General features: G+C 38.7%; 2 protein-coding genes across 5 annotated transcripts; both read right to left on the bottom strand.

The window, feature by feature from the left end:
* Positions 1 to 1,395: 1,395 nt before the first annotated feature.
* Positions 1,396 to 5,809, bottom strand: LOC148837102 (extracellular calcium-sensing receptor-like). 3 transcript variants are annotated; one of them, XM_088914053.1, is made up of 6 exons: positions 5,601 to 5,809; positions 5,161 to 5,428; positions 3,907 to 4,737; positions 3,459 to 3,680; positions 3,038 to 3,161; positions 1,396 to 2,309 (listed from the first exon to the last, which is right to left on the bottom strand). In XM_088914053.1, exons 1-6 carry the CDS (start codon positions 5,807 to 5,809, stop codon positions 1,396 to 1,398), a joined length of 2,568 nt encoding a protein of 855 aa, XP_088770179.1. The 3 variants fall into 3 exon arrangements, with proteins under 3 accessions (XP_088770179.1, XP_088770180.1, XP_088770181.1); XM_088914054.1 differs by lacking the exon at positions 3,459 to 3,680; XM_088914055.1 differs by lacking the exons at positions 3,459 to 3,680; positions 3,907 to 4,737; positions 5,601 to 5,809 and having other exon boundaries at positions 5,161 to 5,394.
* A 1,572-nt stretch (positions 5,810 to 7,381) lies between these two features.
* Positions 7,382 to 12,409, bottom strand: LOC148837101 (extracellular calcium-sensing receptor-like). Of its 2 annotated transcripts, XM_088914056.1 has the most exons (6): positions 12,201 to 12,409; positions 11,756 to 12,023; positions 10,520 to 11,350; positions 10,072 to 10,293; positions 9,658 to 9,781; positions 7,382 to 8,809 (listed from the first exon to the last, which is right to left on the bottom strand). In XM_088914056.1, exons 1-6 carry the CDS (start codon positions 12,407 to 12,409, stop codon positions 7,896 to 7,898), a joined length of 2,568 nt encoding a protein of 855 aa, XP_088770182.1. In that variant the 3' UTR covers positions 7,382 to 7,895. The 2 variants fall into 2 exon arrangements, with proteins under 2 accessions (XP_088770182.1, XP_088770183.1); XM_088914057.1 differs by lacking the exon at positions 10,072 to 10,293.
* Between the last annotated feature and the right edge of the window lie 1,855 nt (positions 12,410 to 14,264).

The raw sequence follows: 14,264 nt of genomic DNA, 5'->3' as shown, positions 1-14,264 counted from the left end.
ATAGATGAGTGCTCAAGCATGGGGTGGTTCTGAAGAGATGAATAAAAGGTAATATAGTAGAATATAATAGAAACAGACACAAAATACAGGCCAAGGAGAAATAAGCTCCACAATCTTTTCAGAGTGTGTTTTGAATCCTCTGGAAGTTTACAGCTCACAGTTTTCCCTTTGCCACATATAATCTCAGACTGGCTAACGGACAATTACTGTATCTGAAAAATGACTGTTTCACCCGATGAAACTACAGTAGCCAACGTACTTTTTGATATTCAATGTATCCATTTTCTAACCGTGTCTACCATTTCAGGGTTGCCAGGGAACATGGTACACCCTGGACACAGGGCAGGGTATACCCTGGACGAACTCCAGTCCACTGCTGGACACACACACACACACACACACACACACACACACAGGTAGCACTTCAGATCTGGAATTGAAGCCCTGCCAGACAGCAATGCTAATGACTGCATTACTATACTGTTCTTTAATTGAGGTTATGTTTAAAAAAATATTTGTGGGAATTTAATATCTTTCCAGACTTGAAGCATCTATTAACGATATAGCATAACACTGAAACAGGTACAGATCTCTAAAGGACCAACATATTAAATCAAGATTGTCTCAAGAAAAAAAAGTACAATGATGCCTTTATTAAATTTAAATTAATTTGATGTAACATAAGATCACTTTATTCGCCATATACAATTTCTTGCATTAGGAATTTGTCTTTTCGCATGCCCCAGCTTGCTCTGCATGAGACACACAGACAGGGAGGGAGAAGCTTGGGGACAGAGCGCAGGGTTAGCCATTTATACAGTGCCCCTGGAGCAGTTGGGGTTATGGGCCTTGCTCAGGCACCCAACAGAGTAGGATTCCTCTGCTGGCCACAGGATATGAACTGGCAACTTTCCAGCCACAGGCGCAGATCCTTAGCCACAGAGCCATCGCACCACCCATGGTGTAGAATGGTGTAAGGAAGTGTAGAATGTTACCTGCATGTAGCAAAAACATAAATAATAAATGTAAGATGAGAAAAACTGATGTTGAATTAGTATTAAAGAAAAAGACTGACAGCTCTGGTGGACACATCACTTCTGTTTTACATGAGTGCAATGAAGGAAATGTGTATTTGTCAGTGTACAGTATGTACAGTATAATTAAAGCACTGAGACTGCAGCACACCAGTGTAAGAATTACAAGCAGTTACAGATCTGCTGCCAGTAGAAGCTGATAATATGATCTCCATTTACTAGCAAATAATCACACCAGGAGAAAATGACTTAATTCTTGCTTAATCTGGTCAATAGAATAGAATTCCACATTCTCTCATGGGTGTACTTACAGTAAGATTTGTTTTGATTGAGATTAAGCCACCTTCATTTCAAAGACAAATCATAGTCGTTTGGATGGGATTTTTCCCATAATTTGTTTTCTAGTGTTTTTCTCAGGCTTAAGCAAAATTATGTAGCACTTAGGAGCAAATATGCAAAGGAGCAGACCAAACGTTGAAGACAAAATTGCAAATATTTCAACTGCAACAGTGTATTTTCCAGGTGAGCTGACATACGCTGGGATGAAGGTGACCCAAACTGCACAGAAGATGAGCATGCTGAAAGTAATCAGCTTGGCCTCATTGAAATTATCAGGCAGTTTCCTGGCTAAGAAAGCCAGCACCAAACAAGTAGCTGCAAGCAGGCCTATATAGCCCAGTACTGCATAAAATGCAATTTCTGATCCCGTGTTACATTCTAAAATGATCTTTTTATTACTGAGTTTAAGATTTTTGTCAGGGAAGGGAGGTTTTAAACTAAGCCACAGCACACAGATTACAACCTGCACAGCTGTACAAGAACAAACTATGATCCTCTGCTGCACTGGCCCAAAGTTTTTTGCCATGTTGTTGCTGGGAAGAGTGGCTCTGAAAGCTGTTACAACAACTATTGTTTTTCCCAACACACAGGAAATACAAAGTGCAAATGTGATTCCAAAGGTTGTGTGACGCAACATACAGGACCAGGCTGTTGGCTGCCCAATGAAGGTAAGAGGGCAGAGAAAACACAGCAGCAGAGAGAACAGCAGGAGAGAACTGAGCTCAGAGTTATTGGCTTTTACAATGGGTGTGCTTCTGAAGGAAAAGAAGACTGAAATAGTGGCTACTGTCAAGCAGAGTCCAAACAATGACACAGTAGTGAGTGTGATTCCCATTGAATCATTGTAGGAAAGATACTCAATGTCTCTGAGGATGCAGCTGTCTTTTCCATCATTAGACCAGTAGTCCTGTGGACAGTTAATGCACTCAGCTGCACCTGAAGAGAATTGAGGGGAAATTAGTGGTGTCAGTTTTCAGAAAACAACAGTTTTATGTGAAATTTTTTTGTATATATTTTTGTATAATATTATTAATTTAAATGATTTCATTAAAATATATCTATTTAAAACCAGTTATAGTTTCAATAATGACATTTTAAGTAAAGATACTGAAATGTGAAACAAATGCCATGAAACATTCAGTTTTAAGCCTCACAATTCACATCTATTTTATATTGCTATCATTTTCATATTCTTGTTTAAAACTTCCCTTTAGTATTTCCAATCAGCATCACTTACAGTAAGACATGGGATAATTCTGATTCTGTGCTATAACATACCAGGAGGAAACTCAAATTTGGCACCAAGCCTTCAGATCCTAATTCATTTCTTCTACATTATGATACAGATGACTGTCCACCTTCATTGCTCACTATCACAATACATTTTACAGTAGTTGTTCAATCTTCATTCCACAAAAAATGATTATGAGCATGGCCCACTAAAATTTGATGGGATCCTTCTTTTCCAATATCTTATTACTGTCCTTGTCGAAAGAAAGGAAAATGCACTTCCAACTGAACAAAACTCAACAAGTTTTCCAAAGTTCGTAGGCATTGTACCAAGCCATAAAATAGATTTATAGCAGTTTTATTATCCTTTACATTTACAGCTGGATTGTTATCTTTGGGTGATACTTTACATGTAATAGATTGTAAGTTCATACCTGTAGTGTTTGCCATGGTACCATCAGCACAAGGAATGCAGTCGAAGCAGCAGATGGGCTGGCCTTTCCTGGCTGCTCTTCTTGTGCCTGGGGGGCAGCTCTCAGAACACACTCCTGTTGGAACCTGAAGAGAGAAAATTGTCAAAGGATCACTTCTGCTTGTTTTAAGATTGGGCAGACAGAAGCATTGTTGAAACTGTCATTTATTTCGCCATTTTCTGTGAATTGAGAGGATCACTTAAAAATGCAATGTTTATTCAATATTTACAGCTGACTTCCAATGTTTTGTCCTCATGTTTTCAATACACTGTATATGATGTGACATGGTTTTTGTCAGTCTCAGAACTGGTTCTAATCACATTTTAGATAAAAGAAACATACACCACTTTCTGCCTTAACAATAATCAAATTAAATCCTTACCTCTCTCCCAGTGCTCCAGACAATACTGTCCTCATCAATCACTAGCTGACTGCCTCCATCTGGTGATGTGTCAAAGTGACCCACTGTCACGTGGCTGACCACTCCTTTGTTGAGTTGCCAGTTTATAATGTCATAGGCAGCAGGAGGATCTCCGTTCTCATCAAAGTACACAGCTTCTCCAAAACGGTTCACAAAGTTGACTTTTTTTAGATGTTTTGTGACCTTGTATTGGATAAACATCTCATGTTAATTTATGCAGCACTTTATTATTGTGTTGAAGATTTTTACATATCAACGTTTAGTCAACATCACAAGCTGTAGTATCTGAAATCTATATGTTGAGCTTTAAAGCATGTCTCTGAAATAATGAATAAATAGCTCTACATCTTCTCTCTCTTGTGTGTTGATGATATGCAGCCATTTATTTGACTTGCAGTGTTTTACTCACCTGCCAGGGCTCTATTCTTGAAACATCTCCACACAGTACAGCTGGATTTCCTTCTGTTGCACAGAACAGTAAGTCATGAAGTGCATGCACGATGGCATACACTGCTTTGTATACATTATACGACAATCTTAGCTTTGTGACATCAAAGAAAGCGTTTTCTATTTCATCCAGTCTCTCTTTTCCTCTGCATATCTTTGACTTGGTTTCTGAAACATTTTGTTTGAAGGATTCCTCTGTCAAGTATAAAGTACACCCGAAGATGTTTTCCCAGAATACATTATATAAGGTGTTTGCAGGATCGAAGGACGGTCGAATATTAAGGAGAAAATCTTTGAACTCTGGGATCGCCATCTTGCGAGTTGCAAGTCCTATTGTGCCACCAAAAGACCTGAAGAATTCTTCAGTTGAGGGTCTCGCTGCTGTTATCCAGTCTTCACTTGCGATCCACTGTATACCTGTTATGTTTTCCCTGATGATCTCTTGCATTAAAGGGTACAGGTCACGCTCTGAAGCAAATGCTAATATGACTTTCACTGTTGATTTTTTAATGATGTCCACTAGTTGAAGTATTTTTGTTCTTGAGTAGGTGCTGAGAATGTTTTCAGTGAAGGCGATGCAAACTCCGTATTTTACCACTTCCTTAGTGAAAGACTGAATCCCAAATATACCGTATTCATTCCCGGCTTGGATAGCTCCGATCCAAGTCCATCCGAATCTCTTAACAAGTAGAGCAAGAAATTTGGCTTGATGTAAATCACTTGGAATTGTGCGGGAAAATGTAGGAAACTCTTTTTTATTGCTGAGGCACGTACATGTTGAAGTGTAGCTTACCTGTTGAAATACAAATATTCACGTTAATCAATTCCTGTTGCTTAATTCAGTGCTCAAAAGAATTTCAGATGTTTTGTGCGAGTATATTTTATACATTTAAATTACGGCTAAAAAGCGTCATCTTTTTAGCAGCAGTTAGAGATTTTGAGATGATAAAAATGGTACAATTATTTTGGAAGAAGACTATTTCATGAATTTATTGTGTAAGGGAAATGTCACAGAGATTGTGGGATAAATGTGGAAATGTTATGGTCCCTGTTTAAACACTTTTTAAAAGATTTCAGATTGAGTTATAAACTTCAATGTGAGTTTACAAATTTGGTATTGCTTTAAAAAAGGTTTCAAGCAGACCAACGCTGTGTCAAATGCTGACGTGAATGTAAAAAAACAAACATCTTTTAAACTTATATTAGAAACCTTTACCAAAGTAATGCCGAAGGGTCCCAACACTCGAGAGATATCTACGGAACTAGACGTTACAACTGCAGGGGTTGAAGAGGGACATGTAGAGTTAGAAGCCTCTAGTCCGTTTAGTATTGCGAGAGCCGCTCTTACAGTTTGAGTGGACGAGGCGCAGGAGTCGAGGACTCGATAGCCCAAAGTGATGTTGGGAAGCAAACTGTTGTCCTTGTTAATCTCCTCTATGGTAAAAATCATCGCCTGAGTCCATCGAAACGCACGGAGATCAAACCTGTTAAAACATTAATACCGAAATCATAAAGGTAAGTTACCTTTGCGTTAAGTACATCTCTGTAAGCCGTGTTGTTCAGTATACAGTATGAATGTTTTCGACACACCTGTTATTTAACTATTCAGAAACTACAAATTTATTTTGCGAAAATGTAAGAGTTACAATAACTTACCCAACACATTTCGCTTGCTGTGGCTGGGTTTCAAAAGAGATATAAATGCTTTCCTCTTTAGTAAGTACAGGAAAAACACCACCGATCACTAAATGCCCGTCTTTGAACAATAATGGCATTCCAAAATTTTCTAGCATCCTGCATGTGAAATCACCGTTCAGCTGAAAAGAGAAACGTAGCATGGAAAACAATAGGATCGACTTATTCATAATGATGTGGGCGAACTTGTAAGAGCATGATAAAACAATGAAATACAGCTGGTCTCTAATCCTTTTTTTATATGTGCAAGGACATTCCCCGCGGTGGTTGTGAGAACGATGCACAGTGCAAAATAAAGATCAAGTCCTTATATCCCAAGGGGTAAGCGCTCCTGGCGCATGTAAAACCCCTCGAAAGAACATGAACTATGGTAAACTCTACAAAGAAACAAGAGCTGTTATAGAACAGTTTTCCACTCGTTCCACTGGTAAATAAATAGAAATACAACATTTTGATTTGCAAGCCTTCCCAGGAGCTAATCGAAACATTATAACAGGGGATTAAGCTCCATAATTCTTTCATTATTGCAGCGATTCCCCTGGTTTCCTTCTTCGGTGTGTTTATTGATAGAAAGCTGCAATTTTCATCTCTTGTTCGCGGCCGCGTCCCGGCTTCAGGAGGTGGCAATGAGAATCCCATTTTTCCGATGACAGTGTAGCGATGACCCTTGACTTCCCTTTGCACAGGTAGCAGTGAATTAAGAAAGACAGAAGACTGGAAGCGCAGCTCGCTTTTTTAATTGCCCTTTTCAGGTACTGTACATGCAGGCTTGTCATTCAGGAAGGAGAGGCAGGTAGGAGGCCAGGAGGGGGGACCCACTTCCAGAGGCAGGGAAACACACTGCTGCGTGGAGACCAATGCATGAACAGGTCCACTAGCAGCTTTCACCAGCACAAGGGAAAACACCCATACTGTATATTTGGACAGTGATCTCTGCACCACACACTGGTTACCTCACACAGGTGCAGCCATGACACTGATGTCGACAACATTGGGCTTGAGGACAGACCTGTTGAGGGGACTCTCTAAGCAGGTTCTCAAACAGCTTAGCTCAGGGCAGCAGTGTGCCAGATTATACCTTCACTGGCCTGGACACTGATTGCTCCTGTGTTACGCACCAGACGCACTGACACACCCCAGCCGGCTGTATGACCTCAACCAGCCATGCAGATGGAACACAGACATCCTGGACAGATTTCAAACTGCCCTGGGTGATGAAGAAATTCAGAAGTACTGATCACATTCCTCGATACTCTGTACCAAACCAACAAATTAGGCATAAGTTTGGCTTCACAAAAAAACTAAATCACCCACAGTATTTTCTCCCTTTCCCAGCCTTTTCCCTTTATAAAACCAGGGAACTGAGTCCAGAGGGCAAACACACACACAATGGTAAGTCAACTTACCATTACTGGTTTGGGACTGTGGGAGGAAAGCAGAGAGCCTGTAAGAAGAGAAACTCACACAAGCACAGGGAGAACACACAAACTCCACACAGACAGCACCCCAAGTCTGGAATTGAACCCAGGACCCCAGTGCTGCCAGGCAGCAGTACTAACAACTGTGTCACCCTGCTGCCATTTATTTCAGATACTTAAAAAATATATATTTGCGGTATTTAATATCCTTTTAGACTTGAAGCAAATATAAACAATATGATATGAGACTGAAACAGGTACAGATCTCTACAAGACCAAATTAAAAGAACAAGATTGTCTCAAGAGAAAATGTACAATACTGCCTTGATTAAAATTAAATTTATTTTAATATACACAAGCGTAGAATCTTAAGTGCTTGAAGTAAAAACAGAAATTATGTTTTTCCTTAATTTTTAACTGTTTATAAAAAGATTTTTTTTCATTTTTGACTTACTGTATACTGTATACACACAATGTAGCATCACTGAAAGCAGGTACAGACTGAGAAAGGCACAAGTGCAGGGAAGGAAATGTGTATTTGTTGTCAGTGTATGTATAATTAAAGCACTGAGACTGCAGCACACCAGTGTAAGAATTTTCAGCAGGTACAGATCTGCTACCAGTAGTGGCTGATATTTGACCTACTGTACAGTCACTGGCAAAAAACAATACCTGGGGTAACTGACTTAAATCTTGGTTAATTGATTAAATAAGATTTGTTTAATATTTAAAGGGTGTGCAATGTGTCTGTTTTTTTAAAGTATAATTCTGTCTGTTGTAAGCATTTTAAAGACTTTTTAAAGAAAGAAAATTAAGCCACCTGACATTTACAAAGAAATTATAGTCGTTTGGATGGAATTTTTCCCATAATGTGCTTCTTAGTGTTTTTCTCAGGTTTAAGCAAAATGATGTAGCACTTAGGAGCAAAAATGCAAAGCAGCAGACCAAACGTTGAAGAGGAAATTGCAAAAATCTCGACTGCAACAGTGTATTTTCCAGGTGAGCTGACGTACGCTGGGATGAAGGCGACCCAAACTGCACAGAAGATGAGCATGCTGAAAGTAATCAGCTTGGCCTCATTGAAATTATCAGGCAGTTTCCTGGCTAAGAAAGCCAGCACCAAACAAGTAGCTGCAAGCAGGCCTATATAGCCCAGTACTGCATAAAATGCAATTTCTGATCCTGTGTTACATTCTAAAATGATCTTTTTATTACTGAGTTTAAAATTTTTGTGAGGGAAGGGAGGTTTTAAACTAAGCCACAGCACACAGATTACAACCTGCACAGCTGTACAAGAACAAACTATGATCCTCTGCTGAACTGGCCCAAACTTTTTTGCCATGTTGTCGTTGGGAAGAGTGGCTCTGAAAGCTGTTACAACAACTATTGTTTTTCCCAACACACAGGAAATACAAAGTGCAAATGTGATTCCAAAGGCTGTGTGACGCAACATACAGGACCAGGCTGTTGGCTGCCCAATGAAGGTAAGAGGGCAGAGAAAACACAGCAGCAGAGAGAACAGCAGGAGAGAGCTGAGCTCAGAGTTGTTGGCTTTTACAATGGGTGTGCTTCTGAAGGAAAAGAAGACTGAAATAGTGGCTACTGTCAAGCAGAGTCCAAACAATGACACAATAGTGAGTGTGATTCCCATTGCATCATAGTAGGAAAGATACTCAATGTCTCTGAGGATACAGCTGTCTTTTCCATCATTAGACCAGTAGTCCTGTGGACAGTTCATGCACTCAGCTGCACCTGAAGAGAATTAAGAGAAAATTAGTGGTGTCAGTTTTCAGAAAATAACAGAAAACTGTTTTATGTGAAAATACTGTTTTTGTATAAAATTATTATTTGTAATGATTCCATTAGATTTTAAAAAGTTATCCATATCATACCAATCATGTTTGAATAATGACATTTTAAAATGAAATGAGAAAATATGCCAAGAAACATTCAGTTTTAACCCTAATAATTTACAGCTATCTTATGTTGGTGTCATTTTGATATTCTTGTTTAACATTTCCCTTTTCATATTTTCAATCTGTATCACTTACAGTAAGATATCATGTAAATCTGATCCTGTGCTACAATATATCTAGAGTGAACTTAAATGTGGCACCAAGACTTTAGATCCTAAGTAAGTTCTTATGTATTACCATACAGATGAATTTCCACCTACATCTTTAACAATCACAATAAACTTCAGTATTCCTTCCACTAAAAATGGTCACGCTCATGTCTCACTACAATACAGTATGTACTGTAGGATGCCAGTTTAACAATAAACTCAATACTGTGCTTGTGGGAAGAAAGGAAAATACACTACCATTAGAAAATAAACTCTACACGGCTTTTCAAAGTTCACAAGTTTTCAGAAGTATCCCAGTTCTCACTGCACAGTCAAAACATTGATTTTATGGCAGGTTTATTATGCTGTTTCATTTGTGCCATTTAGAAAAATTAAAATGTGAGCATATTTACAGGTAGATTATTATCTTGGAGATCAGATCAATTTAGTTTTTGAAAAAGCAACATAATATAATATGACTTTCATGAGTTCTCTTTATCCCTTTCAGTAAATGAAATTGATTGTAAGTTCATACCTGTGGTGTTTGCTATGGTACCATCAGCACAAGGAATGCAGTCGAAGCAGCAGATGGGCTGGCCTTTCCTGGCTGCTCTTCTTGTGCCTGGGGGGCAGCTCTCAGAACACACTCCTGCTGGAACCTACAGAAAGAAAAATGGTCACAGTATCATTATTGCTTGTATTAACAGAAGATTTGTTGATACTATCATTGATTTTATTTTTTCTGTGAATTGAGAGGATTGCTTCAACATGTTCTGCATTCAAAGCTTCGGAAGTATATACTGTAAATATTGTCCACATGTTTATCAATACACTTTATTTGATGTTACATGTTTCCTGTCATTCTATGAGATGGATCTAATCACATTTCAGTTAATAAAAGAAACATACACCACTTTCTGCCTTAACAATAATCAAATTAAATCCTTACCTCTCTCCCAGTGCTCCAGACAATACTGTCCTCATCAATCACTAGCTGACTGCCTCCATCTGGTGATGTGTCAAAGTGACCCACTGTCACGTGGCTGACCACTCCTTTGTTGAGTTGCCAGTTTATAATGTCATAGGCAGCAGGAGGATCTCCGTTCTCATCAAAGTACACAGCTTCTCCAAACTGGTTTACAAAGTTGACTTTTTTTAGATGTTTTGTGACCTTGTATTGGATAAACATCTCATGTTAATTTACGCAGCACTTTATTATTGTGTTGAAGATTTTTACATATCAATGTTTAGTCAACATCACAAGCTCTAGTATCTGAAATCTATATGTTGAGCTTTAAAGCATGTCTCTGAAATAATGAATAAATAGCTCTACATCTTCTCTCTCTTGTGTGTTGATGATATGCAGCCATTTATTTGACTTGCAGTGTTTTACTCACCTGCCAGGGCTCTATTCTTGAAACATCTCCACACAGTACAGTTGTACTTTTTTCTTTTGCACAGAACAGTAAGTCATGAAGTGCATGCACGATGGCATACACTGCTTTGTATACGTTATATGTCAATCTTAGCTGTGTGACATCAAAGAAAGCGTTTTCTATTTCATCCAGTCTCTCCTTTCCTGTGCATATCTTTGACTTGGTTTCTGAAACATTTTGTTTGAAGGATTCCTCTGTCAAATTTAAAGTGCACCCGAAGATATTTTCCCAGAATGCATTATTTAAGCTGTTTGCAGAATCAAGAGACGGACGTATATTGAGCAGAAAATCTTTGAATTTCGGAATTGCCATTTTGCGAGTTGCAAGTCCAATTGTACCACCAAAAGACTTAAATATTTCTTGAGTTGAGGGTCTTGCTGCTGTTATCCAGTCTTCACTTGCGATCCACTGTATACCTGTTATGTTTTGTCTTACGATCGCTTGCATTAAAGGGTACAGGTCACGCTCTGAAGCAAATGCTAATATGACTTTCACTGTTGATTTTTTAATGATGTCCACTAGTTGAAGTATTTTTGTTCTTGAGTAGGTGCTGAGAATGTTTTCAGTGAAGGCAATGCAAACTCCGTATTTTACAACTTCCTTCGTGAAAGATTGAACCCCGAATCTGCCATAAGAATTGTCGGATTGGATAGCTCCGATCCAAGTCCATCCGAATCTCTTAACAAGGAGAGCAAGAAATTTGGCTTGATGTAAATCACTTGGAATTGTGCGTGAAATTGTCGGAAACTCTTTTTTATTGCTGAGGCACGTACATGTTGAAGTGTAGCTAACCTGTTGAAATACAAACCGTCACATTAGTTTTTTTTCGGTGCTTGTACAAAACAGAATTTCAGTTCATGTTTAGTGCAAGTGCATTTCTATTTAAACTACGACTGAACAGGTTTACAGTATGTGCTAAAAAAAACAATCAGTAAGAAAACTGATTTCGCGATGATAAAGAAAATGTTTAACTTTCCTTTATTTTTTTTAAATAAATGTATTGTGTGAAGGAAACTAACTTTTGTCTCGAAATTGTATGGTCCTTGTTTTAATATCTCAACCAAGAACTCAGATGGAAGTCTGAACTTTCTTCTGAATTTGCAAATGTAGCAATATTTTTTAAAAAATCAAATCATAGGAACGCTGTAGCAACGTTGACGTAAATGTAGATATTAGAAAAAATATAGATATATTTACCAAGGGAATGCCGAAGGGTCCCACCACTCGAGAGATATCTACAGAATTAGAAGTTACAACTGCAGGGGTTGAAGAGGGACATGTAGAGTTAGAAGCCTCTAGTCCATTTATTATTGCGAGAGCCGCTCTTACAGTTAGAGTTGACGAGGCGCAGTTGTCGAGGACTCGATAGCCCAAAGTGATGTTGGGAAGCAAACTGTTGTCCTTGTTGATCTCCTCTATGGTAAAAATCATCGCCTGGGTCCATCGAAACGCACGCAGATCAAACCTATTAAAACATTTTGATATCACAAGCTTACATGAAAATTACTCTTCCCTTAAAACATTTGACTCATTCCCATTGTACAGTACGTGACTGTTTTTTAACCCACCTGTTACTGAACCTAATGTACGTTCAAATTGAAAACTTAATGTTCTGATAACTGCAGGAGGTACAACAACTTACCCAACACATTTCGCTTGCTGTGGCCGAGTTTCAAACGACACGTAAACGTTTTCCTCTTTAGTAAATACAGGAAAAACACCACCGATCAGTAAATGCCCGTTTTTGAATAATCCTGTTGTTCCAAAATGTTCTAGCATCCTGCACGTCAAATCACCGTTCACTCGAAAAGAGGAACATAGCATTAATAAATATAGGATCGACTTATTCATAATGATGTGTAACGTGTAAGAGTATTATAATAATATAATTCAACGGTCTATTTTCCTTTTATGCACTGAACCAAATTCCCCATGGCCTGTCAAAGGGATGCACAGAACAAAATAATCAAGTCCACATATCCCGAGAGGTAATCGCGTTTGGGAAATGTGCGACCTGCTCTATTAACGTGAACTGCGTCTCACCTTAAGAAGAAACAACAGCTGCCTACAGACGGTGTTAACACAATATTGTTTGGCTCTCATTCGACCAGAAATAAATCCAAAAACATTTTTTATATGCAAGACGCCTTAGGCTTTTACTGAAAATTATTGCATCCTTTTAAACACTATACAATGCAATTCTCAATATCACCAGCATGAACTGTCCATATTCTCCTTAGAGTATTTTGATTGCAAACGAAAGATTTCAACACTTAAACTGAGTCTGAGCTTCAAAGCCTCCAGTATTAATGTTCCAGTGCACACATTCACTGTTTGTTTCTGAAAACCCTTACGTGACACTTGGTTTGCTGCATATTGGGTTATCACTTAGTTTTTTGCACACACATATATAATTTAGGATTTAATAAAGTTTTTTGTAAACTATGCAAAATATAATATGCAACTAGATAATTACTTATAAATATTAGGATATGTTGCTCTCGGGGTCATTATAATCTCAGCAATAATATGATGGTCATCTTCTTAAAAATACCTTTAATCAAATAACTCCAAATGGGTGAGATACTCACTGTCATTACAGTTACTATGATGCAAAAATGGTGCAATATTAAACTCATGTGCCACTTGACTATAATTTTGTTGTCACAACTCTTATTACTTTGAATTAGAGATCCTCTCTACAGATTGACTTGTTACAGTTCCAGCATCCTGCCAGCAGAGGGAACCCCAACCAAAGCTCTTATTACTTTGAATAAGATATCCACTCTACAGATTGACTTTGAGACTTGGCTGTACTGAGTGCATTGAAGCTTTTCTAATTATTCACAATTTCCGCATCACAGTTAAACCTCACAGTTTGCAGTGATACTCTTTATACTTGCAACAGGCTTTTACCTGCATGGCAAAATGTGTTCTTGAAAAAACCTTTGGCTATTAACTCCCAGCTTGTTGGGAATGATTCTCGTGAGTGCACAATTATCATACACCATGTCAAAGTGAGAATCCTGCTTAGACCCACATGATTGCCTGTTTCCCCAGCACACCGTTAATGCTGTTCCAAGAATTGAAACCTGTTTCGAACCTTAACCATGCAGTGAGTCTTTTTATGCCTCAAATTGGTCATCACGCACTTGGTGAGTTGTGTTGTGCAAAACAGATTTAAATTCTGTTTGGCCATTGAACAATGAACTTTTTAAGTATTGTTATATTGGCAGTGCCATTACTAAATGTTCCTACATGTACTGATGTAGTTGCCTGAATGCCATTTTGTCCCATGTAAACCAAGATGTCTTCCTACCCATAATTCTTCATCCTTGATTTGGAAAACACTGTACTGAGTGCATTGAAACGTTTGCAACTTACATGTTACAGGACTGGCTGGCTGGCATGGTGGAGCTGTGCTTAGCATTGTTGCCTTGCAGTGCTGGAGTCTGTTACAGTTCCAACATCCTGCCACCAGAGGGCACCCCAACCTCTAGTGCCTTCTTCATCTGTGCAGCAGAGGTAGATCAAGCAGACGGCAGTAGCCAAGCCCTGCTTGCTCAGTGTCCCTACTTCACCACGCCTCCCCTCTCCAAATTTATTTAAGCCCTGCTCTTCATTCAAACTTTGCTCAGTATTGTTTTCAACTCTTTGAGCCTTTGATCTACCCTTTGCTGAATTCTTCCTGGACTCCTTGCCTGAC

The sequence above is a fragment of the Atractosteus spatula genome, chromosome 4 (genome assembly GCF_055471065.1).
Source record: "Atractosteus spatula isolate fAtrSpa1 chromosome 4, fAtrSpa1.hap1, whole genome shotgun sequence".
In the NCBI taxonomy this organism is placed as follows: Eukaryota; Metazoa; Chordata; class Actinopteri; order Semionotiformes; family Lepisosteidae; genus Atractosteus; species Atractosteus spatula.
Note: the sequence above shows the minus strand (reverse complement) of the source record. Positions and strands in the feature narration are given on the sequence as shown.

Bases quoted from the DNA above. Each gene is read 5' to 3' on its own strand.
- LOC148837102 (XM_088914053.1), bottom strand. From the start codon at position 5,809: ATGAATAAGTCGATCCTATTGTTTTCCATGCTACGTTTCTCTTTTCAG. The intron at 4,738-5,160 runs GTAAAGGTTTCT...GTATTTCAACAG, and splicing joins GACCCTTCGGCATTACTTTG to GTAAGCTACACTTCAACATG. The intron at 3,681-3,906 runs GTGAGTAAAACA...ATCCAATACAAG, and splicing joins CAAGAATAGAGCCCTGGCAG to GTCACAAAACATCTAAAAAA.
- LOC148837101 (XM_088914056.1), bottom strand. From the start codon at position 12,409: ATGAATAAGTCGATCCTATATTTATTAATGCTATGTTCCTCTTTTCGA. The intron at 11,351-11,755 runs GTAAATATATCT...GTATTTCAACAG, and splicing joins GACCCTTCGGCATTCCCTTG to GTTAGCTACACTTCAACATG. The intron at 9,782-10,071 runs GTAAGGATTTAA...TTCTTTCTGTAG, and splicing joins TCTGGAGCACTGGGAGAGAG to GTTCCAGCAGGAGTGTGTTC.